Source organism: Nesoenas mayeri (genome assembly GCF_963082525.1).
Source record: "Nesoenas mayeri genome assembly, chromosome: 1".
NCBI lineage: Eukaryota > Metazoa > Chordata > Aves > Columbiformes > Columbidae > Nesoenas > Nesoenas mayeri.
The window spans coordinates 203,811,635-203,838,171 of NC_137541.1; the positions used below are offsets into that span (position 1 = coordinate 203,811,635).

The 26,537-nt window shown below is 39.2% G+C and overlaps 1 protein-coding gene across 2 annotated transcripts in view; it reads right to left on the minus strand.

The window, feature by feature from the left end:
* The window catches only part of LOC308052746 (glutamate carboxypeptidase 2-like), a gene marked incomplete at both ends in the record, with an annotated part of 29,680 nt that extends 3,343 nt beyond the window's left edge, over positions 1 to 26,337 (minus strand). The window contains 16 exons of one of the 2 annotated variants that reach the window (XM_080363353.1): positions 876 to 1,140; positions 1,934 to 2,024; positions 2,728 to 2,819; positions 4,861 to 4,928; positions 5,438 to 5,501; positions 6,206 to 6,288; positions 7,588 to 7,707; positions 8,705 to 8,790; positions 10,314 to 10,412; positions 12,413 to 12,506; positions 14,154 to 14,340; positions 16,241 to 16,366; positions 20,932 to 21,033; positions 21,816 to 22,002; positions 24,759 to 24,867; positions 26,220 to 26,337. In XM_080363353.1, the coding sequence (XP_080219479.1) occupies positions 876 to 1,140; positions 1,934 to 2,024; positions 2,728 to 2,819; positions 4,861 to 4,928; positions 5,438 to 5,501; positions 6,206 to 6,288; positions 7,588 to 7,707; positions 8,705 to 8,790; positions 10,314 to 10,412; positions 12,413 to 12,506; positions 14,154 to 14,340; positions 16,241 to 16,366; positions 20,932 to 21,033; positions 21,816 to 22,002; positions 24,759 to 24,867; positions 26,220 to 26,337 (1,891 nt within the window). Of the gene's footprint in view, positions 1 to 875; positions 1,141 to 1,933; positions 2,025 to 2,727; positions 2,820 to 4,860; positions 4,929 to 5,437; positions 5,502 to 6,205; positions 6,289 to 7,587; positions 7,708 to 8,704; positions 8,791 to 10,313; positions 10,413 to 12,412; positions 12,507 to 14,153; positions 14,341 to 16,240; positions 16,367 to 20,931; positions 21,034 to 21,815; positions 22,003 to 24,758; positions 24,868 to 26,219 lie in introns of those variants that run through there. The other variant, XM_080363354.1, reaches the window with a different exon arrangement.
* Between the last annotated feature and the right edge of the window lie 200 nt (positions 26,338 to 26,537).

Here is a 26,537-nt window from a genome sequence, read left to right on the forward strand (position 1 = left end):
TTTTACTTGAAGAGTGTGTAGATATACGAAGAACTAGAGCACACATTGCCAGAACCAGACTGTTCAGGCAGGTCTGGGATTTTGATATTGGTCATTAGCTGCCAAGTCCTAAACTGAAAAGTGTATAATGTTGCCAATAAAATAAAGGCTCCTCAGGCAGGAGGCATATTGTGAATCCCTAGGACACGAAATAAAATTTCACAAGATGCCTGTTGTGGCATAGGGATGAGCCATTCCTGCCTAACCAAGGCCCACGGCAAACTTCTTATGGTGCCTGCACTTGCCATCCTGTGCCTATCAACTGAAACAAGTTCTGACTGGATATAAGGAAAAACTTTTCACTCTGAGGACAGTCAAGCATTGTGGTCCAGAGAGGTTCTGTAGTTTCTGTCCTTGAAGGTTTCCAAGACTAGATGGGAAAAAACCCTAAGCAACCTGGTCTGACCTCAGAGCTCCCCCTGCCTTGGGCACATTGACCTAGAGACCTCCTGAGGTTCCTTCTAATCTGAATTATCCTCTGGTCCTATGATCAGTGCTGGACAGAGAATTATCCAACACCATACGCTGCAAAGCAGTGTGGTTTTTTTTAGGGACCAAGACAAACGTATCTCCTGGCCAACATTGGTGACCCATGCACAGGTCAAAGAACACAACTGGAAGTATTAGCTCTACTTGGCAGTGGCGTATTCTCTACACAGGCATACTAGTGACAGAATATAGAATATTCAAATTTCAAATTATTGGAGGGTGTGGCTCTTTTATTTACTGTTCATACAGCACAGCACAAGGTAAATACCAGGTCATGACTAAGATATACATTAAGATAAGGCCATTATTACCATTAACAGAGAAGTGTGACGAAAGACTGTACATACCAAAGGACACATTGTATGTTGCCAGTTCCTTTTCATGATTCCTTGACAGATTATAGATGATGTGAGCATAGTTGCTCACAGCTGACGCATAATCTCTACAGTCGAAAGGAAGCACAACGGAGTTGGCCAATTCAAACACCAGCCCTCCCCGTACCTGAGCTACTGTCAGGTGATTCTTGAAAGTGGGATCATAAAACCTCTCCACAATTTCATAGGTTTCATAGACACTGTGGTAAACAGGATAGCTGCTATATTTTTCTACATTCTGAAACAAACCAACCCAAACAAAATCGTTATTGAGCTGCAGACACTTCAGCTTTGCTTGAGAACCTTTGCTGTGGGATTCAAGACACTGTAAAGTAAAGTGTTCAGGTCACAGTAATCCTAAGTAGCCACTACAGAGAGCCAAATGAGGAGAACTGCTCAGTAGCGGCTCTCTTAGACACCAACCTATGATGAGATGAACGATCATTTAAAGATGCCTCTCCTCACTGTCAATGTACAGAGCCTAAAGAAAATAGTTAAGAACAGACACCCAACTTTGAGTTGGCTACATAAAGGTGAGATTGCCCTTCCTCTCTTTGCTTGGGTCTCAGCAGTCATTTCTGTTTCTATCTTTGGATATGACTTCAGAGGAAAAGACCACATTGTCCACCTTGGACATTCCTCAGTTAGTTTCATCTCACTGTACACTCCAGAGTCAAAAACGTATTTTCCATAAAACATGAACCATTTTGAATTCAAAGCTTCATTAGCTATTATAAATCATTCAAAAGTCATCATAAGCCACTCATAAGCCTTCATCAACCACAGGTAATCTTGAGCACATCCACTTGCACTGAGCAATGGTCCTTTTGTCTGACTGGCACCAAACTGACCATTCCTATTTATTAAATATTTGTGTTGTAGTGCCACATAGAGATCTAGTAATGAACTGGGACTCCACCTTGAGACATTAAACTGAACTATTCCCAAAAACCGGCAGTCTAAATGGTTCAATTACAGGTGATATTATTCAGGAAGTTACAGAGGAGACAAAATAACAGACACAGACTTACCCAATTTTTACTGTAACGTGCTCTGCCTGAAGCGATGCCAAGACGTTGAAAAAAGACTTCAAAGTCATTGCCAGAACCCAGTTTATTTATTCTTTTAACAAGAAAGAGGAAAATGCCTTGAGTGAAAATACTTAAACTAGAATTTATTTTGCTTACAAGTATTGTGGCAATTATTCTGCAGTCACAGCCACAGTCATAATTCTCAGGGGCAGAGAAAGCAAAATCTCAACAGGAGAATTTAACTCATTGTCTTTTATCATTGAGAAGACCAAATGCCCTTCCTCACACTGAAATTCAACTATCGCACCTCAGAGAAAACAGAACAGTGCCAACATGGCTTCATGGAATACAGTAAATCTTTGAGATTCTCTAGAGAAACCCTGGTAACTTTGAAGGACAATGTTGTAAAAACCTGCCTGATGTCTTCCCCAGCCACCCAAACCCAGGGGCCTTCCAGAACACTGGAAGCAACTGCAAGGGAAAGCTGCTGTGTTAGCACCTGGTGTGCCTGCCGCTGGCTTATACATCCTACTCTTATTTGTCTAAATCTCTAGAAACTACACAAACATTTTACTTTTCATAAAGCCTTCTGTCCATGTTACAAAGGCAAGTTCATGAAACTGTTGTACAATAATGTATCAGCTGCAATCAATAAAGCTCTGAAATTTATACCAGCTGAGAATCACACCATTTGTTTTACACGCTTAGTTTTTCAAGTGGATATTTCTTTAAAACCCCCACTCTACAAGTTATAATAGTTCTTGGAATTTCTTTTATTTTCTTTTGTCACTGACCTGGGGACCTCTTTATATTCTCTTGATGGATTTTTTTTATACCAGCTCTCATAAAGAGATTTTCCTTCAAACCCCTCATCAGGACTTGGTATCTAGAAAAAGTATATTATAAAAAAAAGACAAAGGGAACAATTTTAAATGTTACCAAGCAACAAATCTGCAACCTGGCATCATGTAAAGTCTATGGCTTAGGGCAATGAATAAGTCATAGTCTTAAGTCCCTCAACCTTTCTGCGTTTCCATTTTAACAGCTCAAATACATAGTATTTTCCAGAGGAATAGTTCATTTGCTAAAAATAGGTAGAAAACACAAGGAAAGCAAAACATTTCAAGTCAATATTTACATTCTGACACTTATTTGTGAGATTTTCAGCCATTTAATTTAAATATTCAACACAAAAATCCCTCAGTTTTGTCTTGGCTTAATTCAAAACTGTTTCTACCTTGTTGTAGTTCACAAAAAAATATTTTCATGGATGCAGCAGTAACCATAGAAGGGCAAAGGGTACAGTACTTGGTGTTTACATAATCATAACTGCTACATAGGTACAGAAATCATGACCATCATAAAGCGTATATTTATCACACTTTTCAGACTACCTTTCTGATTACTGAGAAGGCTAAACACTGTGGGTAGTTTTTCATCTTTTCTTTTTATTGATGGGCTGCTGAGGTTTTATTATCTTTAATCCATGAATGATTATTAATATAGATTCTATTATTAAAATATATGCCTAGAATCTAAGAATTATTCCACAATAAGAATAAAAATAAAACTAATATATTTGGGATTTTTGGTCAGGAAGGCCAGAACAGTGTTAACACTATTGCCACAGATTAACTTTGGATGGGATCCCACAGGACCTGCTTCCTGATCAGCATTCTCTGCAGGCACTGCCTACCAACAAGCTGTGGTTACTTACATTCTTCAGCCTTTGTTGCTGCTTTCCAGCTTGAGGAAGGGTTATGCAACCATGCTTACTGGTATTTAGGTCAATATTTTAAGGATGGATCTTGGCGCCCAAACTGAGACTCTGCTGATCTAATTTTCTGACTGTTCTGAACACCTGCATGTAGCACAGGTCACCATGAGAACTGCAGGTGATCAGCTCTTCTGTAGTTCAGGACAGAAATATCTTTATCTGGGCACCTAATTTTAACAGAGTTAGATTTTATTTGTTGTCTTTCAATTGCCAGAAAATGATTATACTGAATGACTACACTTCCTTTCCTTTTGTACCGGTCTAAGGCCAGATTCCAAGAGATAACAAATTATTGACCCTGGAAAAGACAGATGACTGAATATATACAGCAGATGAAGACAGATATAGTAGATTCATAGAATACATACAGTGGCTGAATGTACATTATATATATATGTATATAAACAACACACACAGAAGACTAATTAAATGTTCATGTTTTAATATAAATGATCAGGGAAAAAACAACCAAATAAAACAACCAAAAAAAAACCAAACAAAAAAACCCCCAACCAAACAAAAAAAACCCCACACTAATAAAAACCCCTTAGTGCCAGTCTCTAAGACCCACTCTCAAAGCAAGCAAATTCTTGCATCCAAGATGGTGAGGCTATTTCCTGAGAAAGGGGCCCCATCTTTTAATTTTGTGTGCCACACAAATATGTGTTAGAGCATCATGGTGAGAGCCAGTGAATCTCTAACAGGCTACACTGAAGCTGAGCACATTGACCATTTTCACATTATGCTGAAAACAACACTGTAGGAAGTCCAATTTTTTCCCCTGCCTAAAGTCAGTCCTAGTCTCCCACTACTGTGGGCACCCTAGTAGTTGAACTGGGCAGCCAAGTTTGTGCTTGTTTCTGTTCTCTGGTTCATGACTTTTTAAAATTATTTTGTTCTTAGGAGGAATAATTTCACAGGAGGAATGGAAAAATTCCCTAATCTTGAATAGCTAATAATTTAAAGGTTTAAGTTTGAAATCTCTTTGCCACTCCTGGGAAAAAATAAAGCTCCAGTTACTTAGCTGTTGTCTTAGAAGAGGTACTGCAGGTAGAAAACATTGAATCATCTGATACCATATTTTATACACAGAGCGTCATTCAGTAAGTGAGCACTGGACACACTGGCTAAAAATTTCAAGCAGTATTACCTCTTTAGTCAGACTGTACACCAGTCTGTACATCAGTGGTGTGCAATCCACACGTAGTGTGTAGTTTCCTGAAAAACAGGGAAAAACTATTTATCCAAAGAAGCAAGTTCTACTCAGCTGAAACCTTGTGCCATTATTTGTCAATAAGAAAGTGACTAGAGAGCTACACTCTCCACAAGGAACTCACTGATTGTACCTGTAGAAAGGTTCTCCTCCTGTGACCTTGTCAGAGCATTTATATTTGTTAGGATGCCCCTATGTTTGTTACACACACTATAAGAGGAGGAGCTGAATCTAAAGAGTTGTCATAGAACTGCTGACAGGGACACAACACTTCTTGTCCCTTACCATGGCTTCCCAAATACTGTAGCTACTGTAATGGACTTATTCCCTAAGGGACAGGTATATCTGAAGGATACATCATGATTCTGGGTCACAGTTTCTCCCCATATCAATTCCTGAATTAATGCAATAACATTATCACATTGAAGCTTTCATGGATCTCCAAGCCAAATTGCCTCCCGGTCATCTGTATATACCATCACATTCCTGTAAAACATAAGTCAAAACTATGTACCTTCGATGGAGGAATCTGCATTGATATAAGCCACTCCTCGTGCTTGCAATACTTTGGCATTTTCCTATGAGAAGGAAAAGAGGAAGAAAATGCTGATTAACTATTTTTCCTCAGAACTATTTTCCCATCCAGAGAAGTAGCAGTTGTTTCAGGGAACGACATCATATACTGCAAGGAGCCATATCTTCTTGGTAGTTCAAAAGGAAATTTAAGACTGTGCGTGTGTGCGTAAAGAAGGAGGGAGGGAAGAAATGTTGCTTTCTGGTACAGATTAGGGCAACAAAGATGATTAAGGGAGTGAAGAATCTCCCTTATGAGGAAAGGTTGAGGGAGCTGGGGCTCTTTAGCTTGGAGAAGAGGAAACTGAGGGGTGACCTCATTAATATTTACAGATGTATAAAGGGTGAGTGTCACGAGGATGGAGCCAGGCTCTTCTCGGTGACAACCAATGATAGGACAAGGGGTAATGGGTTCAATCTGGAACACAAAAGATTCCACTTAAATTTGAGAAGAAACTCCTTCTCAGTGAGGGTGACAGACACTGGAACAGGCTGCACAGGGAGGTTGTGGAGTCTCCTACTCTGGAGACATTCAAAACCCACCTGGACACATTCCTGTGTAACCTTATCTGGGTGTTCCTGCTCTGGCAGGGGGATTGGACTGGATGAGCTTTTGAGGTCCCTTCCAATCCCTGACATTCTGTGATTCTGTGAGATTTCTCAAAGATCTGGCACTGTGAAAATTTCTCTTTGAACACCCTTGGTTTACCTCAGCCCACTCTGTCGATCCTAACAAGCCAAATTCCTCTGCATCCCAGCTTGCAAATATCACTGTTCTCCTTGGCCTCCATCCTGCAATAAAAGACCATGAAAACTGTATTACAGAAATAAAGTTAGTTACATGTTAGTTACATGGTAACTAATCTGAAAATGTAGCTTTTTGGGGGGCTCGTCTTCTACCCCTGATCTGTAGGGAAAGAGTTGCATTTAAGGAACTTCAACACCAGCTTCTTCATCAAGCTAATCTAATGATGGTTTGCTAATTTTATATCAATCTCAGTTCTAATATTGAATAATGTGCTTGCACACAAATTCTTGAAAAAATGCTTTTCTACTCTTTTTGCACTGTTCAGTTTAGTACACATTGCATACCAGTTTCTACTTCGACAGCAAAGTCTTGGCCATGTTTTCACATCTATTACTGAATTTCTTTGACCTGTCTCCCAAATGCCGAATTTCAAACTCTAAGGAATTCTCTATCACTCTGTCAGATCACCTTCAAAATGAAGATCTTTTGCTTGAAGTTCTGCATCTGAGCTAAACCCAGGTCAAATGGAACAGGCTCTGTTACCCTGCCTCTGTATCTTTGCTGAAAGTTTCCTTTGAGTTTACTGGAACCTGTTCATCTTTTACTCCCTGGTTTTTTTTACCTTTTTCTTTTTTTTTTTTTTTTTCAGCTTGTATTCCAAAGACAGTTTCCTCTTATCCAATAGCTGGGAGGGAATGGAAAGAAAACTAAATGTCATGAGTTTTTCAGTACGATGGGTAGGCAAAGCAAGCTCCTCTAGCACAGTATTTGAGTTATGTCAGAGGCTCTATCCACAGGATGTCACGCAGGGAGACAGCATTTGTTCTGACAGCAGCTGAAACTTGGTGCAGTTGACATTTGCTCCTATTGTAATGTAACTAGGCATGAGGTATTTTTAACCATTACCTCCTACTATGTTTGCACAGCTCATTCTTTGCATTACACAGACATGCTCTACTTATTCTTGGGTCTGTCTCCAAACTACAGTCAAGTGCTGAGAAGGTTCTCGATGTTGCCCCATATCAATTTTATAGGACCATTGAAACATCCAATTTGACTAGCCTCAAATACACAGTAAGCAATTGTGTCTAGACATCATATTTATTTCAGTATCCCTCATTTTGTGTTTTGTTTTCCTTAAAGTGTCCTTTGTCTTGAGCAAAACTACTTCATATAGACCAAGGTTGTAACTGGAACAAATTAAGTGCTGCAGAGTAGTGCTTATTCCAGAGATCAATGAGATACACATATTTAATATTAAGCATATGCTTAAATCCAAGAGAACTCAAGAGGAACTGCTGAGAGCAGTGATTTTGATGTGTTTTCTTCTTTCATCACACTACCTTTCTTTTTCAGTTTTCCAAAGCTTCTCACAATCTCGTGAACCACTGCTGCCCCACTCTGAGGATCAATGCCACCAAACACCCATGAGTCACGGTGGCCTCCCAGGATGACATATCTGTCTGGATAAATGAATTATGGAAGTTTACTTAGAAAGACTTTTTTCCTGACATATGGATGTTAATTGAAAGTAATTTATCATTTTCCACATAGATGTCAGGCAACAAACTTAATAGTTTATAATATACATGATAGAAATGTGAAAGACATTTTAAATCTCCAGAGGTATTTTCCTGTATTTTCAGACAGGGATAAAGAATTTGCCAAACACAACAACTTGATCCTATAAGAATTAAAATCTCTTAAATTCCCTAATGTTATTTCTATTATTAGAAATACTGCAGCATTCCTCTGAAGATAAAAGCACCTTTTCATATTTTACAACAGTATGTTTCATGGTAAAGCTGATCCACTAATTATATTTGTACAGCACGCCAACTCACAACATTAAAGTGTGCAGTATTTCTCTGAATATATATATAGTCAATCATCAAAAGGGTTGTCCAAATCATGACAGCTATGTGATTAATAAGATCAAAGCCAGACTAGATCTCTGTGCTACTACAATATGGTTAACAGTTATACTTCAAGCAACGGGGAAGTGCTGCACTTACAAGGTAAATGATGTTATCATCACCCTAGAGATGTCTACATATCTGGTTTTTTAGACTGTAAGATCTCATTGGTTACAAGAGACTGTAAGACAGACAAAAAGTCAATAGCGGTGGACATGATGTCTTCAGATAGAATGAAAAATCCATTCCCATGTTAGCAGGGAAGAATATCCACTTAAGAATACTCTTTCAATTGCTAAGTTACTTGTCTGAAGACAAATATTTCTGCCTTTGTTATGACTCCCTCTCGAAAATCAGCATTTACAGTGAAAGTGCTGACATACTCTGAACCATATGAAAGCTGGTACAATAAATATTTCAACACCAATGATCAAGTAGTGCAATATTTTAGAGAAAACTATACTCTTTATTTCCCCCTTCTAACTATGAAGTGCATGTGGAGGTCACTGCATGCTCACATTACACTGAAGACAAATAACCTTACCTGGTTCCACTGTGCCTCTGATGGTACCAATCACATTGTAAATCCTTGTGATTTCGTTGTGGCTGTGAATGTGCATTTTTACCTTTCTAGTGTATTGGGAAGAAAATCCAAAGAGAAAATCCACCAGATTAGATAACAAAACATCTTGACACCTTTCAGAAGTCGATAATATAAATTGTAAGGAAAGCATTTTGACCTTCATTAAACCAAAGTAAATCTGAAAATATTTCAGTCCATTTATTTCTGGATTTATACTTGTGCAACTAAGAAAAGCATTCAGCCCTTGAGAGTATTGTACTGTTATTGATGTCAGGTTTATACAGATAACAGGCTTAGAACTCCAAATTCAAAGATTTTCTGCTAGCAGCTAGTTTTTAAATTTAGAATAGTGAAAAAAAAATGAAAACCCTCTAATGTCCTGGTTTCAGCTGGGATAGAGTTCACTTTCTACCTAATAGCTGGTACAGTGCTGTGTTTTAGATTTAGAACACTGATATTTTAGTTGTTGCTAAGCAGTCAAGGACTTTTCAGCTTCTCATACTGGCCTGACAGTGAGAAGGTGGGGAGTGACAAGAAGCTGGGAGGGGACACAGCCAGGACAACTGACCCCAACTGACCAAAGGGATGTTCAAACTATATGAAGTCCCGATCAGCATATAAACTTTGAGGAAGTTGGTCAGGGGGAACTGCTGCTCAGGGACGGGCTGGGCATCTGTCAGTGGTTGGTGAGCAATTTCATCGTGCATCACTTGTTTTGTATATCTCATTGTTATTGTCATTGTTATTCTATTTTCCTTTGCTGTCCTATTAAACTGTTCTCAGCTCAACCCATGAGGTTTTTTTTGGAATGTTTTCCCTGTCCCACTGGAGGGGCGGCAGTGAGCAAGCAGCTGTGTGGTGCTTGATTGTCAGCTGGGGCTGAACCATAACAAGAGTTAAAAAGGTAAATAGTTCTAAACATCTAGAGGTTGGCGCAAACCAGAACTGACTCCAGCACAGTCAGTACTAATGTGGCACCTCAGGCAGTAGAAAATCAGCCAACCTGAGTTGCACCAAGAGACTTTGCCTGTTTATCTACGACACAGATGGAGATGCAGCAACTCATCCTCAAGGGTTGCTTGTGTATTTTTCAGAAAGCATTTTTCATGTGGTATGACTAAGACACAGGGAAAAGGTCAAATGGTTCACATGAAGTCAGTACAATAGCTCCGTCAATATTGAAAGACCTGGACTTTGGTCCTATATTATAATTACTAAATCTGTTTAAAACAAATCTGAAACAACAAAAACCAGCAACAGATAAAAAAGACAACACACAAATTCAATTCTCAAAAATAATCAGTCTCATCAAATAGTCTGTCAAAGGCTAGATGCTTTTCAAATTAAACTTGTTCAAGACTAGCTGGAAACTAAAGTAATTCAGTCATATCCATCCAATCAAGATGTAAATCTAGCGAAGCTTTGAACTGGACACATTTCAGCCCAGTAAATGGTCACAATCAAAGAAATGCTGCAGATAACCTCAACTACTCTACCTTTGGTCAAATTCTATTGCTCCACCTGTTTTTCTCTGATCCCAAGCATGCTTTCCTTATGAAACAAAACTGACCTTGTAGAATAACTTGTTGTGAAGCCAGGACCAACGTTGTAGGACACATTCAAATTTCCTTTCCAGCTACTATGCGGTGGTGCATATCCTCCCATATTACTGTAATAAAAAAAAGTTATCATTATTAGTTACAGACATCTTACAATAGCGCCAAACACAAATGAGGAACCAGGAATCACACTCTGTTAGGTCCCATCACACACAGACCACAGTAATGGTCTTAGACTTAGACAATTTATACTACAAACTTCTACAGAAGAATAATCTATCTTTTGATCTACGTTAATACTAGTAAACTAACAAAGAGGAATAATCCTGGGCATTGAGATCAGCTTGGAATGGCCTGAAGTTATCCTGGAAGACAGTGTTGGCCTCCAAAGGTTTTGTTTACAAACTGCGTCTTGTAAATGGTCCCTGGAACATTCTACTGCCTTGAACTACATTTGCATTTGAATTAGCGGAGAATAACTTGGACCATTCTAACAGTTTATCAGCACAGGCAGTTGTCTTCCAGTGTCCGTCCCTAGATACTGTTTTATCTGGTAGCATAGACAGAGCTGATGTGTTTCAAAAGTGTCTAAAGCTGGAGAAACATGATTAATCCAAGTCACCTTTTCTTGTTCCACTGTCAAAGGTGAGATGTTTTTTCTCAGTTAACACAACTGGAAATGCAGTAATTCAGTGGATCACAATCACCCCTCATTATTCACCTATTTTAAAGGATTTATAGTGCTTGGTATATTTTTATACAAAAATATGATAGAAGGAATAACTAGAAATTATTACTTCTCAAGACAAAACTAAAAACAAGGCCCCGGTATTTTTAGAGGACTAAATTTCATTAATGACTATTAAAACCAAGTTCTAGAATTACTTACAATTTATTGAAGAGAAATATCTAGCTACACCATATTAATACATATTAATCTGCTGTACCACTACTAGTTGGCAGTGGAAAAAAAGAGTTATTTTAACCTATAACTTTATCCTCATGAGCAGTTATCCTCAGAACAGTGATGGCCATAAAGTGTTACCAAAAATACAGTTTGAAGACTTATTAGTCCATAAAAGTCTGGGAGGAAATAGGAAAAACACTAGAACAGTGTTGATGAACATAAAGTATGCAAAGATAGCAAAGACAGTAAAATTCTGCCTCGTATAAAAATAAATAGCCTCAGTGCTTCAGACAAAACCTGCATAGAGAACCAAGATAGAACTATTTTTCAGGGACTCAGTATTCCCACAGAAGCACCATACAGAGCTGAATAATAGTTCATATAATTTGGATGTAAAATTCCATACAAATACACACTGAAGATTATTTTCACTTCTTGTCCTGAACACTCATCCCTGGTACCGTTGCCAACACTGCTATTTCCTGCTCTGTATCTCAGCAGTTGATACAGATGATAACTGCTACATTTTTAGGGGAGTGATACACTTGCCAACTCAATCACATTAGCTTTTTCAGATAACTTATTTGGTTTGTTAAGATAATTCTGCATTTTAATGCTGTCCTCTGGTAAGCTGCCAGCCTGTCTTCACATCTCTCGCATGTTTAGTAAGCACCCTTACTTACACACAGATGTCTACTATACCCCCTAAGCCAGTCCAGAGTTTCCCCAGTGTCCTTATATTAGTTCACTAGCATAATTTATTATTTATGCAACATAATACACCTGACGAGAGAAAGCACACGCCTTCCTTTAACAGAAGACAGTACAGATACTGTCCCATCAAACACGCATGGCAAGTATTACCGTGGACAAATGAGTGCCTTCATTTGTGGTCTTTTTCACAAGAATGATATCATGCCATCCTCAAAAACTTTTCCCTTTATTTGAACTGAGAAGCACTTTATAACTTCAGGATACTCAATTGATCATAATATATTACAAATTATCCTTTCAAGAACACTCTGCACGTGTCTGATATGTACAACAAACATGTTTACCTCCTACAGAAAACCTAATGACAAACAAACATACACTATTTCAACAGCTATAGGAAAAGCGCAGTGCAAAAGTCTTTACCCTTTCTTTTCAAATACTCTCATAACTTTCAAAACACAGTCTGCTTAAAATTCCTCATACACTCACCGCAGTAAAGACTCAGCATCATGATAGCCAATGGGATGAACTGGAATTTTTGGGAGACCTACACCACTGCCTTTGTCTAATCGGTAGGTGTATTCTGAAAGCAAAAGAGATATGTTCACATTTACAACTCTCAGAAAGAATCTGTACAGTTCACAGCACAGCCCTAACGCCAGAGTCAGGGATAATAATTTCAGTTACCTAGAAGTCATGCTGGCATTTCTTCAGTGATTTCATTCTTTATCAACACACTTTCAGAGAGTCACAAACAAAGACTCTCCCATAGTGTCTGCAGTCAGGCATTTAGAAGTGGCTGGAATTTTTAAATTATTTGTGCTTTTTTTTTGCATTGAAATGCTTTTAGGTAGAAATATTTCTTTCCAGGTGAAAAAAACTTCAGACTGAGCCACAGAAAGAACAAGAGCAAAGAGGAAGTCTGTAGTCTGATGTCTGGAATATTCAGCTCAGAACTAAAAAATATTTGCCAGTTGATAAAAGATGCAGATAAAATCTTACATATTGGGCTACTGAATATTCCATACTGCTGTTTTTGTGAACAAAATTAAGTCTAGGTTTCGTTCTGACAGAGGCCAAATACGAATTGTTGTTTTTTTTTTTTACAAATGAGAAACTTAATTTTCACAATCTTGACAAAATTTGATGTTTGTAAGCCAACAGGTATGGAAAAAAAATAGTTTCCGCCTTAATACAACATTCACAGGACCCTTGTTGAGTGAAGCAGACAGGGATCCATCTATGAGATCACTGAATTTAGCGTGAGGAACCAGAAATCTCCCTCATGGTCAGCTCCTGCCATCTGCCATTGTGAACATGTGTCCTCTTCCGGTGCAAGTTGTGCTGGCTAAAGACAGCATTCCCCATCACTGAGGCACTGCTCTTCTTGAGGTGACAGCCTCTCTCAGATATGCTGGCTCAAGTGCTGGCTTGAGTGGTTCTTCATACAGTCCAGTTAAATGAAACAGCTTAGGTAGAACTCAAATAAGCAGCTGAGAAAGCATGAAGGTGATGAACCAGTGGGGACTGGTCAGCTTCTCAGGAGCTTCAGCTGCAGCCAGGTGACATGAGGCCCAGAATGAAAGATGTCAGCATTGCCAGTAGGGGCTTTTGTGGAGGGAAAGCGGTCCAATTTTTTTATTATGAGGGTGGTGAAACACTGGCACAGGATGCACAGAAAGGTGATAGATGCTTCACCCCTGGAAACACTCATGGTCAGGTTGGACAGAGCTCTGGGCAACCAGATGTAGTTGAAGATGTCCCTGCTCATTACCAGGCAGGTTGGACTAGACAACCTTCAAAGGTCCTCTCCAACACAAACTTTTCTACGATTCTACAAAATTCTGCAGAAAGGAGAAGTGCAAAAGCAAATAAATCTGAGAGCTGTGCAGGCTGGCTCCTTGCTGACTTACTGATGAGAAGCAGGAAGAAATTACTTGCGTTTCAGCTGTCGAATGCTTGTGTCGTGATCTCTGGGCTAACTTGGGTATGTCTGTGAAGTTAAGCAGCACACCGCTGCACTTTGTGGCTCCCTTAACGTTCCCTCACTGTTTCTCATGCACCATTTGCAGAAGTAGCCTACTGATGTGAAGCCCAAATCTGCCTCTTTTGAGCAACAGAAAGACCAAGAAAAAATGTGTTTTATTCCAAGGGAAAGAACACCTCCATGACCTTCTCCTACTTTCCTGAAACCAGACACTCCTAGCATGACTTCTCTAGTGTCACTCACCTTTTGCAGGATAACCTGGTGTCAGAGGGTCCCCAGCCCCATTCAGGTTTAACACATTCCCACGCTGGGCTCCTCCGCCTGGAAGGTTCCAGCCATCTGGGTAAGCACCTACTCCTGGGGCGCAGTAGTCAGCAGGGTCAGAGTACAGAATAACTCCCTTGGCACCTGCCAATTCAGCATTCTTTACCTGCAAAGCACATCTCCAGTCCTTATCCAGTCCTTTTACAGCTTGACACAAGAGTTCAAGGGGCAAAAGAAAGTATTATAAATTACAGCAATTATTCCTCAGGGCCTTTTGCAAGCTTGGGCTAAGTAAAGGGCCCGTAACTGTCCCATATAATAATATTTCCTTCAAATATACATGCAGATATCAGGTTCTATATGATAGTAAGAGGTTTGTTGTTGCTTTGAATTTTAGCTAGGAGACAATTGCAGTAACATAGAAAACATCCTTCACAGTATTACTATAGAACCTGAGTTTGTATTCTGTTGTTCAGATCAATACAATCAGCTGACTATTGAAATGTACACATCACAGATGGAAAAAACTGTATCACATTGATGTAACCTTATCTTTCAGTTAGTCATGTATTTATCTTTTTTACCTAAGTGATGTCCTCAATACTTGGAGTTCAGACTACAAAGAAAGATTATTATTGGAGAGCTTGAAACTGTCTTTGGCTGTGAACAAGAGTAACTCCAAAGAGTATGTATCTTGGGCTTATTATGGCAGAAGGACTGACCTGCATGCTGTTTTGATTTAAAAGTGTTCTCAAGGACTTTATTATTGTATAATATTGCTTGGTAAAAAGTGAAAGAGAGAAAATATATTTCATTCTGACTTCCCAATCTGTTTTGCCACTCGATATGACAGTGATGTATAATGACCGAGTGACAACTAATCCCCAACAGTTTAAAATTTGTGTATTTTAATTCAGAAATACCACAGGGGTTTTTTTAGGAAACATAGTACTTGCCTTCTAACCTCTATCCTATTCTTGTACACCATTAGGAAGTGGAAAAACGGCAGTACAGTTCTCAAGATATTATACAGGCTAACAAATTCTTCAGTATATAAAACATCATTAGAAATACCACTGTAAGAATGAACATATCACCCCTTGCAGCATGCAATTTCCAGATCACAGGACAGCTGCCCCTCTAGATATTAGTAACTCCAAGGTCTGTGCATTTCATTTTAATAAAAGATTCATAGACAGCAGTAACTTCTTCAATTTTTAAATCTTTTCCATTCAGATAGTATCTTTAAGAGTGGTAAACAATTTAGCGAAAACACTATCTGACCCAGAATATGAGTTACTTTTCACTGGTGAAAATGGCTTGTACATAAACCAGTGAGTTACCCACTTGTAAGCTCACAGAATATTAGTCAACAGTGTAGAATAAGAGTTGGCACTCGAGCAAGGAGATTCAGTGTTTGATACCCTTAGGTAACTGAGAAATACAAATTACAGTCCTGCCCAAATTAGGGTCAAACTAATTTTTGTACAACAGCCAAACACTTTAAATAGACTTTCTTCTTACATCCCTATTGAGCAAATAACTTGAGCGTATGCCCGAAATATGTACATGAATATGTCCATACCTGTCAGGCCATGAAAATCTGAAGAAAACTGTAGTTTAAAAAATATTTATATGATAGGGACACTGAATAAACAAATATAGAATTTAGAATAACCTCCATATAGTTATTGTCTCTGCCTAGTGTACAGACACCTTTAGAAACACGATATAGGCATCTTAAAGAACAGCTGCCCCATGAAGAACAGTCTAGTTCAGTTAGAATGTATGACCCAAAAATGTCAGTAATATTTTGGAGCAATATACAGCATGCAGATGAATAAAAAAACACATAACATTTTCCAAATTATTTACTTTTATCCTATAGATATATTACAAAAATGTCAAATATATATTTTATATCTTCCACTAAAGAATCATATTTGAACACAGCTCTATGAAAACTCAGCTACACTAAAATCTTCAGAATACTTTACATAAGTGTTTCAGTCTCTTGAAATAAAGTGAAGGACAGCACAAGTAACATTTCAATATAGAAGCATTACCTTATTTCCTCTGAAGATCTTCCCATATCTGGCAATAACAATTTTTCCTGAACAGTTAATTCCCATTTCACGTTCTAGCTTAAAGAAGTCCTCGGTGCGGCCATAATTCACGTAAACTAACTCACCCTAATAGAAAGAAGCAGAATTTCAAACAATAATGTCAATGAGCATGTCAAAAGGAGGATGTGATGTAGTAAGAAAATAAACAGAAAACAATGAGCTCCAGGGATGGCTCTGGTATTAATTCTTCTTTGATCATGAGACAACTAGTTAGGTAAGCGATTTCTAATGAATTTATACTCCTACCAACCAAAGTTGCCACACTTTGTTCTCAATGGAGAATGTTAAGATATGACTTCTGAAAGAGAAATTTAGAGTTAAGTGCTCAGAGTATGTCACTTACTTCTACTCATAGTCTGTTTAAGCTGTAGTCAGTCTTGGACAGCTGGAGGTATTTTGGACCCAGACATCACAGTAAATATCATAGAAGCAAAGAACGTCCTGAGTTGGAAGGGACCCACAAGGATCATTGAGTCCAATTCCTGTCCCTGGACAGGACAACCCCACAGTTCACACCGTGTGTCCGAGGGTGTTGTCCAGCCTCTTCTTGAACACTCTCAGGCTTGGGGCTGTGATACCTCCCTGGGGAGCCTGTTCCAGTGCTGCAAGACCCTCTGGGTGAAGAATCTTTTCCTAATATCTGACCTAAACCTGCCCTGGCACATCTTCCTGCCTTTCCTTCAATTGTATTTTATGCAGTAGACTGAATGATGTCAATAACCTATTAAATTCTACGGACTCAGTTGTCAGTCAATACAACAGAAGCTGCAGGTACTGGACTGTCAAAATAAATACACCTCGCACATGAATAAAGTACTCTTCATGATTGTGTTTCAACAACGTTGCTCAATACTTGGTGCATGATTCATCTTCCTTAACGTCAGCTACCTAAAAGTTGCTGGCATTGTCTACAAAGGTCCTATAGTACACTCCCTAGCCAGTGAAGAGCTGGTAAGTTCTACAGGAACTCACTCTTTCCAGAAGAATTCACTCCAAATCTGTTTTAAACACCTATTTTAGGAACGAATAAATTGCCCTCTGGATTTGCCTCTCAAGGATTATATCTCAAAGACTGCTGTAGAGAAAATCCCTCTAAAAAGCTGCCAAGACTAGTTTAGGGAAGGTGTCTACAAGCTCAAACAACTGAAACTGGGTGACAGGAAACTCTGCTTTACTGCATTTCTCCATATTACCAGACACCTTCAGAGAGATTTTCAATTTAATTTCAAAAAGGCATAAGCTTAAATCCCTTGTACTGACTAAAATTGCTGACTAGACGTGCAGATGGTCTCATATTAACACCATGCAGCATCTCCTGATAAGACTGTGATACAGTCATTTTGACTGTAATAGTTTCATCAGTAATCTGCTCAAGTTGTAATTTCTGCTTAAATTATGTGAAATGAACTTAGGATAAATTCATGAAATAAATGGGACTGCATTTAGATAAGGTAAAGAGTTTCACAGCTGGTAAGATTCTGGTCCTCTCTGTTCAGAGAAGAATAATTCAAAACCACAAAGATCATTCTTGGGGAGGCTTTTCTGAATTTATGGAGTAGTTTCACTCTCAGAAAAATGTGACTCTGCTGAAGTTAAGACAGTTTTTCTTCTCTATTTAGACTGAGCAAAAGGGAAATGTGGTCTTCCATTTTAACATAATTTCTTTAGAATACGTTGTACAGAATAGCTACATTTGTAGGCTATTATATTTTAATGACAAATACAAGCATGTTGATTTCAATAGTGTGGCTTACATCATTGCAGAGCTGTAATTATTACAATTAATAGCAACCTGCTGGGTTCTCACATTCAGGGCCCTTTTTGTACACTGAAGTGCAAAACAAGCCAACATAAGAGTAACATTTTATGATGAAAACCCATTTACACTTTGATTAAGTAGATTGCATCATAAAAAGAACATTTCTGATCTTTAGAAGCTCTATAACTGTATCTGATATAAAGCATATAAACTGTATTCATAGCATTTTTCCTGGTGTTGTAGAATAATTCATATTTATTCAATCTCTAGATTTCTGAAACTACATTAAAAGGTACTTATTTGAAGCTTGTGGCAATATTCGATATATTGCATAGTAGATCAGGCTTCTTTAATTCTTTTAACATCTCTGAAAATTCTTCATCTTTAACCCTCATTAACAGGACTAAGAGCTACATCAATGCAATAAATTTCTTACCAGAACATTGTGACAGTTTTGTATCACAATTTCCTAGTGATGTGAGGAAATCCCTCATGTTTATAGAACTATTACAAAATACAAGCTTTGAGAATGTAGTGTGGACCCATAAAATGTCTTCTCTGGGCTCTTCTAGTGTAGTTAGAGATCTCAGGGACACCTCTTACTTATGACCATCATAAACTGGATAGGAATACTGTTTCAGTCACTTAAAAAAAAAGGGAAGAGCAGAATTTTGTCATTATCTATGATGTTAATGTTCCAAACTATTATTACTGTCTGACAGAATATGATTCCACTACTTTGCATTCTGCTAAGCATTACAGTTAAAAGAACTTTCTGCTCAAACCTTAAAGTTTTTCATCTGACTTTTTATTGGGATTTATTTAAAATACACCACACAGAAGAAACATACATTTTCTGACAATCTGTGTGAAAGATGAGGATATATTCCCTCTTCCATCTACTGAGAAGCTGAAATGAGTGGAAACTTCTTTAAATCTCTGCAGGGTCTCACTTTAGCAGGCAAGTAGCTACTATCCCACTCTGACAGAATTTAATCTTCAAAAGACACTCACTGCCACTTATTTCTAAAAAGCAGCTGTAGGAAAAAGTAATAGTGCTAGCAGCACCAAACTGTATTTCCACAACTCCCTGATCAGAGCACTCACCCAGAAAACATGAGAGCTGCATTCTTGGGGTCTCTCAGTATAAAGAACTTTTGATCCGTTTCTCCCACTTTCCAGGAAGGTGGCCGACTCGTGAGACTACAGTTACCCTTGAGATGCAGGTACTTTACAGCTTTCTCCCTTCATTGAACGTGGAGCTTTATGCAGGAATTGCTCGCAAAATCAATGAACATAAAGAGAAACTATGACTGATGATTGTACTTGGCAAATTCCAAATATCTCTCTCCACAGCTTAGTTCTGATTTTTAATAGAACAGCTTTTAACATAAAGTACATGAATAGGCCTGGGAGAACTCAGAAGAGCTGTGAACTCAGTGAGTATTCCCACTGCCGGGCTATAGACATGCTCCCTGTTTGCAGTACAGGTGCAGACAACTTCTCACTGGAGAATGTTATTTCTAACAGCGCTGGAGCTTTTGTCAATGTATTATGTACTAAGGTGAACAGAAGCATCATATTTTGAAAAGACAATCTGTCTTCATTTTTCTTCAGAAACAATGTTCTTACATTTCATTAAAATAAAATAATGTTCTAAAGAAGGAAGCTACAACTTTTAAAACTTGTTTTTATAATCTCCCATATCCCATCACTTACTGTAGCTTTGCAGAAACCAAATAAAGTGGTGAAGTTATTCTGTATTTCTTTGGGCATATTATGTTATGATACAAAGTCAGAATCCATTAATTTTACCTTACATGTTTCAAAATTCCCACTGCAATTCTTGAAACACTCTAAGCTGCCGTATCCTAGAGTACAGACTATCTGCCTGGTTCTCCAGCGTCCTTTGAGTATCTGAGGCAAATGAATACAGGATACCTTTTGTCTTCTAGACTTGCACAGCTTATTAACAAACTTCAGAAAGCACATGACTAATATCGGGCTGTGTGAGTAAAAGCATTGTTAGCAGGTTTCAAAGTCAGATCCAACTTTAAAACAGAGATTGGACCAGACGACCTCCAGAGGGCCCTGCTAACCTACATTATTCTATGTATAGACAGGAAAGATACTGAGAAAAACAACAAAAAATTCTAATCTCACAAATTCTTAATCGAAACCACTAATAATCATAGGAATGAAAATTCCTGTTACACAGTTCAGCTTCATGAAAGAAAGCCTGTCAGCTGATACCATCTCTACAAGAACACAGAAAGGATTAGTGTTAAGCTCAGACCACAGCAACATTTACCGCCAGCTTGAAATGCTAACAAAAGCCATTTCCAAGCAGACTATACCCTATGCAGTTATACCTGTCAGTGTGAGCCTTGGGGAAGCAGCATTTTGAAAATTACATTGTTCATCTGGCTACATAAATACAACAGTCTTATTTGTTCACGAAGATGGGAAACAATGGTGCATAGTCACAAAAATATCTGGAGAAGGTTATAGCAGCTGACAACAGTAAGGATTTATTTCAACAATTTCAAAGGAAAAGGTGAAAATAAAATCCAATTCTGACTCAAATTAGAAAAAAAAATGGAACATATATGTATGACTGCTCAATTTGAACATTGTTCCACTGCAAATCTACCAAGGACATTGGAGCTAGGACTTGTTTCCTACTGGTGATGTCAGGTTTTGAACAAATAAAGCCTATGACCCAGGAATTTCACTTTCTTCTTTACCATTCTGTGCTATTCTACATTATGCAACAGTATTCCATACTTTTCCATTTCTTTCCATTCCTATTTCTTGATCTATTGCTGCTGCTTTTTCTACTTCTATTTCTTTTATTATTCTGCTCTGTTACCTCAGGCATTCCTTGGGCTGAAAATGCACTGTAAGGTGGCACCACATCTCTAACAGCTTCATATCCGGGAGGAGAAGGCTCAGACAATGATGTGTTGAAAATCTAGTGGGAAAGAAGAAGAAAAAAACCTAAAGAAACCAAGAAAAATGGAAAAGAAGTACTGTAATCAGGCACATTTCACATGTATTATATTTGTAGTGTAAAGAACTTCAGTTTTAGAACTCTATATGTGGCCAAAACTTCAGTTAGCACTGGGCATCCCTTTCAGTATACAGGTTCAATATGTGATCTTGCAGATCCCATCTCCACTCTTCACACAGAATCCTGCTTAAATGAACACTGGGTCCCTTAAGGTGGTCTCAAGTACAGCAGGTATGAGCAGGTTAGATCATAAAAGTAAATAACACTTGCATTCTGCTCATCCCTGGAGCTTCTGTTAACCCCAGAGCTACTCTGTAATGAACTGATGTTACTTCTGACAGTACATCTCAAGGCCTAAACTCTAATCCTCAGGAAACTGAATTTAGCACAATTACCAATACTGCATAATAAATTAATGCAAATAATGATGCTGACCATAGTTACTTCCTTTTTCTAAATAACAGAACAATTTTAAAATAATTGAATTACATAAAGTAATTCTCTTATATAATTCTCCTTTAATCCATATACGTCAGTATGCTGTATGAATTAGGGTAATTGTTAGTATTCCTAGCACATACATTAAGAAGATACAAAATATAAAAGCAAACTGGAACCTCTCATTCCCACGAGCTTTGGATCAGGCCCAACACCATTAACAGAGGACAGCTTTCCCTTTCCATCTTCCCGAGTGGATGAAAGTGATTTTGTTCCCTGTTTGCAAAAACTGTTGTTTTCTGTACCTCATTTCCATGGTCATCAATTATTGAGATGTAGTTGGGCTTAGTGTCATCAGGGTAAGAGAGCAAGACATCGTAATGAACCAACTGAACAGAATCCAAACCAAACTCCTTCCACTCAGCTTGGACTTGCTGTGCCAGATGGAGATTCTCTCTTGTTCCTGCTAGGTGAGGAAGCCGTGTAAAATTGCTAGAGAAAGAGAAGCAATGAGTCCGGATCAGGCATTGCAGCTCATAATCAAAACTCCTCTTAGTCAAGCTAGAAATAAACCCCTTCGAGATGACCAGATGCACCCAGGCTAAATAAGGACCCAGACTCCTCTGTATCTCTGCTTTTGCCTGTCTTGTACATAAGCTGAAGTTACAGGTTTCATTCTGTCTTGAGCTATCACAGGTGTTTGTATATTCATCAGAGTGTAGCTTAGCAAGAATGGCATGATGACATCAGCTGTGAGGTCTTGTCCTTGCTTTATTCCTTGTCTTCTGGATGACCTTAGGCCAATCACTCTTATGCAAAATAAGACTGACCTTTCTTGTGAAGTGATGAAAGAACTGAGTATAATAGTATTTGCGTATTTGGTTTAGAAATGTGCATAGTTAGTCTGATCCCTACTATTAAATAACTGGATATTCTCCTTGGATTCCCCTATTTTAATTAATTTTGGCACAAACACTCTGAGTGTGTCTCATAGGCAAATAAAAGAGTTCACAGTGGCTTAAACAAGGAACAGAAAAACTCAACAGCTTGTCACTTAAAAGTCACGCAGCATGAATAACAAACAGGGAAAGACACCATAAATAGTGAGCAACCCATTGTCCAAAAAAAAAAAGTGAAGTGCAGGCCACTGAGAAACCCCAGTTGTGAAACTGAAGAAACTCACAGCTGAATGATGATGTCATCATGATGTCCTCATACTGTCATATGACCATGGCATCAACATGTCACACAAGTATGTGTCACATCAGCTGGTGCTAATCTTCCACAATAAGGGAGTATAATGTTAGGGAAAAAATTGATTCTTGAGTTCTAGTGAGAACAAAGCCATCAAACAAAGCAGTCTGAAAGAACTATACACTTCTGCTACTGTATCAAATGCTGCTAGATAAAACCATGTTCCTCTGATAATGTCACAATCTAGTACCAACCATCTAAAAGTATCTGTTCCAGTGATGGTACCATTTTCTGGATGACATATTGAACCAAGAGCACAGTTGTTGTTATTGTTAAAGCCAACAGCTGTTTTCTGTATGAGTTAGGAGTGTTTATATCATGTTTTCATTAAAATTTGACTTATGCAGTAACATTCTCCTGTATTATATTCCCATCTAACCGAACATCATGTTTTTCTTCATTGTCTCTTCTAATCTGTTGATCGCCTGTACTGGTAGTTCTGAGTAATGACTAAATATCTGCCATATTGCACCACAGAACTGGCCGAATTACAGTAAATAAGGCACAATGTTTCCCGTCGGCATAGAGACAGGGTGTTTAGAGGGCAGAAAGCAGTCCTTTTACAGAGCTGGTTAACAAACGTTCACTTCATAAGAGCCAAAACACAGGTTAAGACGTTAGAAAATCCTAAATCTTCAGTTTCCAATGTTTATATAGTCCAGGGCATGGCTGTTATGTAGCAAAGAGAATGTATTTGCAGCTACTTTATTTGCAATACTCTGTGGCAAGTGCACTTAAAATGAAATGAGTGGGATTGCCACAACCTTATGAACTGAAAATATTTTTTTAGTAATTTAGTTTTGTAACAAGATATAATTTTTTGCTATTTAATCAGGCTGGGAATTTAAGGCAAACCTGAATTTGTTAATTACTCCTAAAGTAACTGATAATCTTAACACTTTCTTTACACAACAAGTAAATTTCTACCGATAAACTACAACTTGTTTATTATTGACTGCAATAAACACAGCTTTTAACAAATACTACACTCTCCAAAAAGAAAAATCTTTACAAGATCGCTAAAATTAAAAAAAAACCAACATAGTGCATCAGCTTCTAAATTACAGAAATTAAGAAACTAATTAAAGTAATTAAACTGTAATAGATTAAAAAAATCTTTACTGTTATCTTCCATTGTTTGAATTTTCAGGAATAAATGTTAGTAGCTCTGCTTTTAGGATTTATGAAAAGAACTAATGGTACATTTACGATCAATTAATTTAAGCACTAAAGGGTAAATGAGATGAAAAAATTACTGGGGAAAAAAAACATGGTCTTAAAAAAGACTAAAGCTTTAGAACTACTAGATTTATTAAGAGCACTGTAATGTTCCATCAGCTGACTAGCTGGTATCTACTGTGTCTGTTGTAGCTATCCACTGTGGAGAAGGAGAGAGCCTGGAAACATGTCTTTCTTCATGAAAGTGAGTATAAGGCTGGAACGGTGACAGACTAACACAAAAGTCTGGTCACAGCATGACAGTGTGAAGGGACAGTAGCAATAAGATATTAAGGCCTAATCTGTAGGAAGAACTAAAGGCTTGAACACTGGTATGATATTCTTCTCTTTTACACTGATGTAGTCTATTATTTTCCATTTAATCTCTTCTGATTTAAGTTCATTCATACAGTCTAGTTTGAGGTGAATGATTTTTCCATAAAAACAATGTAAGATAAGCATCGTTGCAGAGTGAAGCAGGACACATAAGAGAAAGGCTGAACCTCTACACCATTGTACAAGCATTCATCAAAGGCTGGAGCAAGAGCCTGATCAATTTTTAATTACTTTAAGTACTGAGATTACTGACAGTTCCTCAACTGTTTCCAGCACAAACAAGAATGAGAGGAGCTGTCAATCACAGCTCATTGGTACACATTAAGTAAAACCTATGGACAAGAAAATGCACACTGTTCTCTGCCTGGTGGCATCCTTGCGCTGGTTACTGCTTGAGTTTTTTGGGGTTTTTTTGACAGATTAGTCTACACATTGCTTACTAAAGGAACTGCTTGATGTTTTCAGCCTTCATTTCAGCCATGAACTCTGCCTTCATCTCCTCATGAGGACTCACAGATGCCTTCTTCTCAGTAGGTTTTGCAAACCAGCCTGTACAACACACCAAAATGCAACAGTATAAATACCAGAGCAATATTCCCACGACACACACCATTTCTCTTTAGTATCACCACAAGATTTTCACTATTTTTCAACTGGTTTTATCTCAGGACAGACAAACAGCCACAACGTAATGCAGGCTGCATGGTGACAGTAGAGCCAGTCCTCCCCACATTAAGAGAATTTATTTACCTAGATAGATATTGAGGGGAATAAAATACATTATATTTATTCATCGCAGTTATTTGACTGCACATGTGAGGGAGACTTATCTATCTTCCTTTAGCACCAGAACATCATGCTGTCAGTCCCGTCAGTCGTATCAGTCACCTCAGTAATAAGGCAGCAGATTTACAAAAAGCACAGAAACACAAACACCCTTTGTTAGGAACAGATGTCTTGTAACTCCTTTCTCACTCTCTGGTCTGTCTGGCTCTTATTCTGGAATCTTTCCCCTACTGTGCAGGCATTACCAGAGTAAGTGATGAGAGGAACACCTGGCTATAAAGAAAGTGTTTCTGACATCTGTTTTTATTTTTAAGTCAGAGACTGGACACGTTTGGTGCAAATGCAGCAGCAGTTACATGAGTAGTGCAAAACAGAGAGCTGCTCTGGGACAGAGAGCAGGTAACAAACTGGCACGGGCGAGGCAATGGTCACAGCAGTCACTGGCACAGCAAAAGGCTCTTTCCACATGAAAGAGTAATTGAGTCAGGGCTTCCCAATGGCACGAACCCCAAGTACATACCAAAAGGTATTTCAAAATACAAGTGGCTCTTCTGTTTTCCTTCCTCCCCCAAACTGTTCCTGATCCATCCGTGAGCCAAAAGGGAGGCAGGGAGGGGAAACCTCTTGCGGCAGCAACCCACAGGCCTGCCTGCTTGGGCTGAGGGGGAGGTGAGACTTAAATTATAAGACCACTTCACCCTCCTTTCTGTGACCCTCCAAACCCTATGTACTCCCCGCCCTCCTGGTTCGGGCTGGAGCTGTTTTAACGCAGTGGGGTCCGGGGACCTTTCTGAACCCGCCTCACACACCGTGTGCTGTTTCTACTTTATTTAGAAGGAAATCGACAAACAAGTTAAAATGACACTCTCAACAAAACAGGAGGCGTCAGAAATCCCAGGAGGGGCCGGTGGCTGCACAGGCCTGGCCTGAGGGCCGCAGGGAGGGCGGTGTCGGCCGGGGGGCACGGACTCACCTCGGCCACCCCCAGCAACCCGCCCGCTCTTCCCCCAACCCGGCCGTCCCTCGGCTCGGCTCCGAGCCACCTCCCCGGCTGCAAAGGCCGGAGGTGGCCGGGAGAGCCGCCCGATCCGAAGGGAGTTTATTCTGCACTGTACCGATGAGGAACCCGAGGAGGAAGAGCCCCGCCGCTGCTCCCAGGACGACAGCCCAGAAGCGGCCACTGGCTGCCCTGGGGCCGGCCAGCTCCGTATTGGCGCCGAGCAACGTCCACATCGCCACTGGTCCGCTCTCAGCTCCACCGCGCCGCTCCCGGCAGCGCCCGCCCCGCCGGCCGAGTCCCGCCGCGGTCCGGCCCGCCCCGGAGGCGGTGGCGGGAGCGGCTCCGGCCATTGGTGGCGGCCCCGTCAGCGGCTCCCGCCTCGGCCCGGGCGCCTCGCACGCAGTCCCGGGACCGGCCGTCAGGGCTCCGCTCT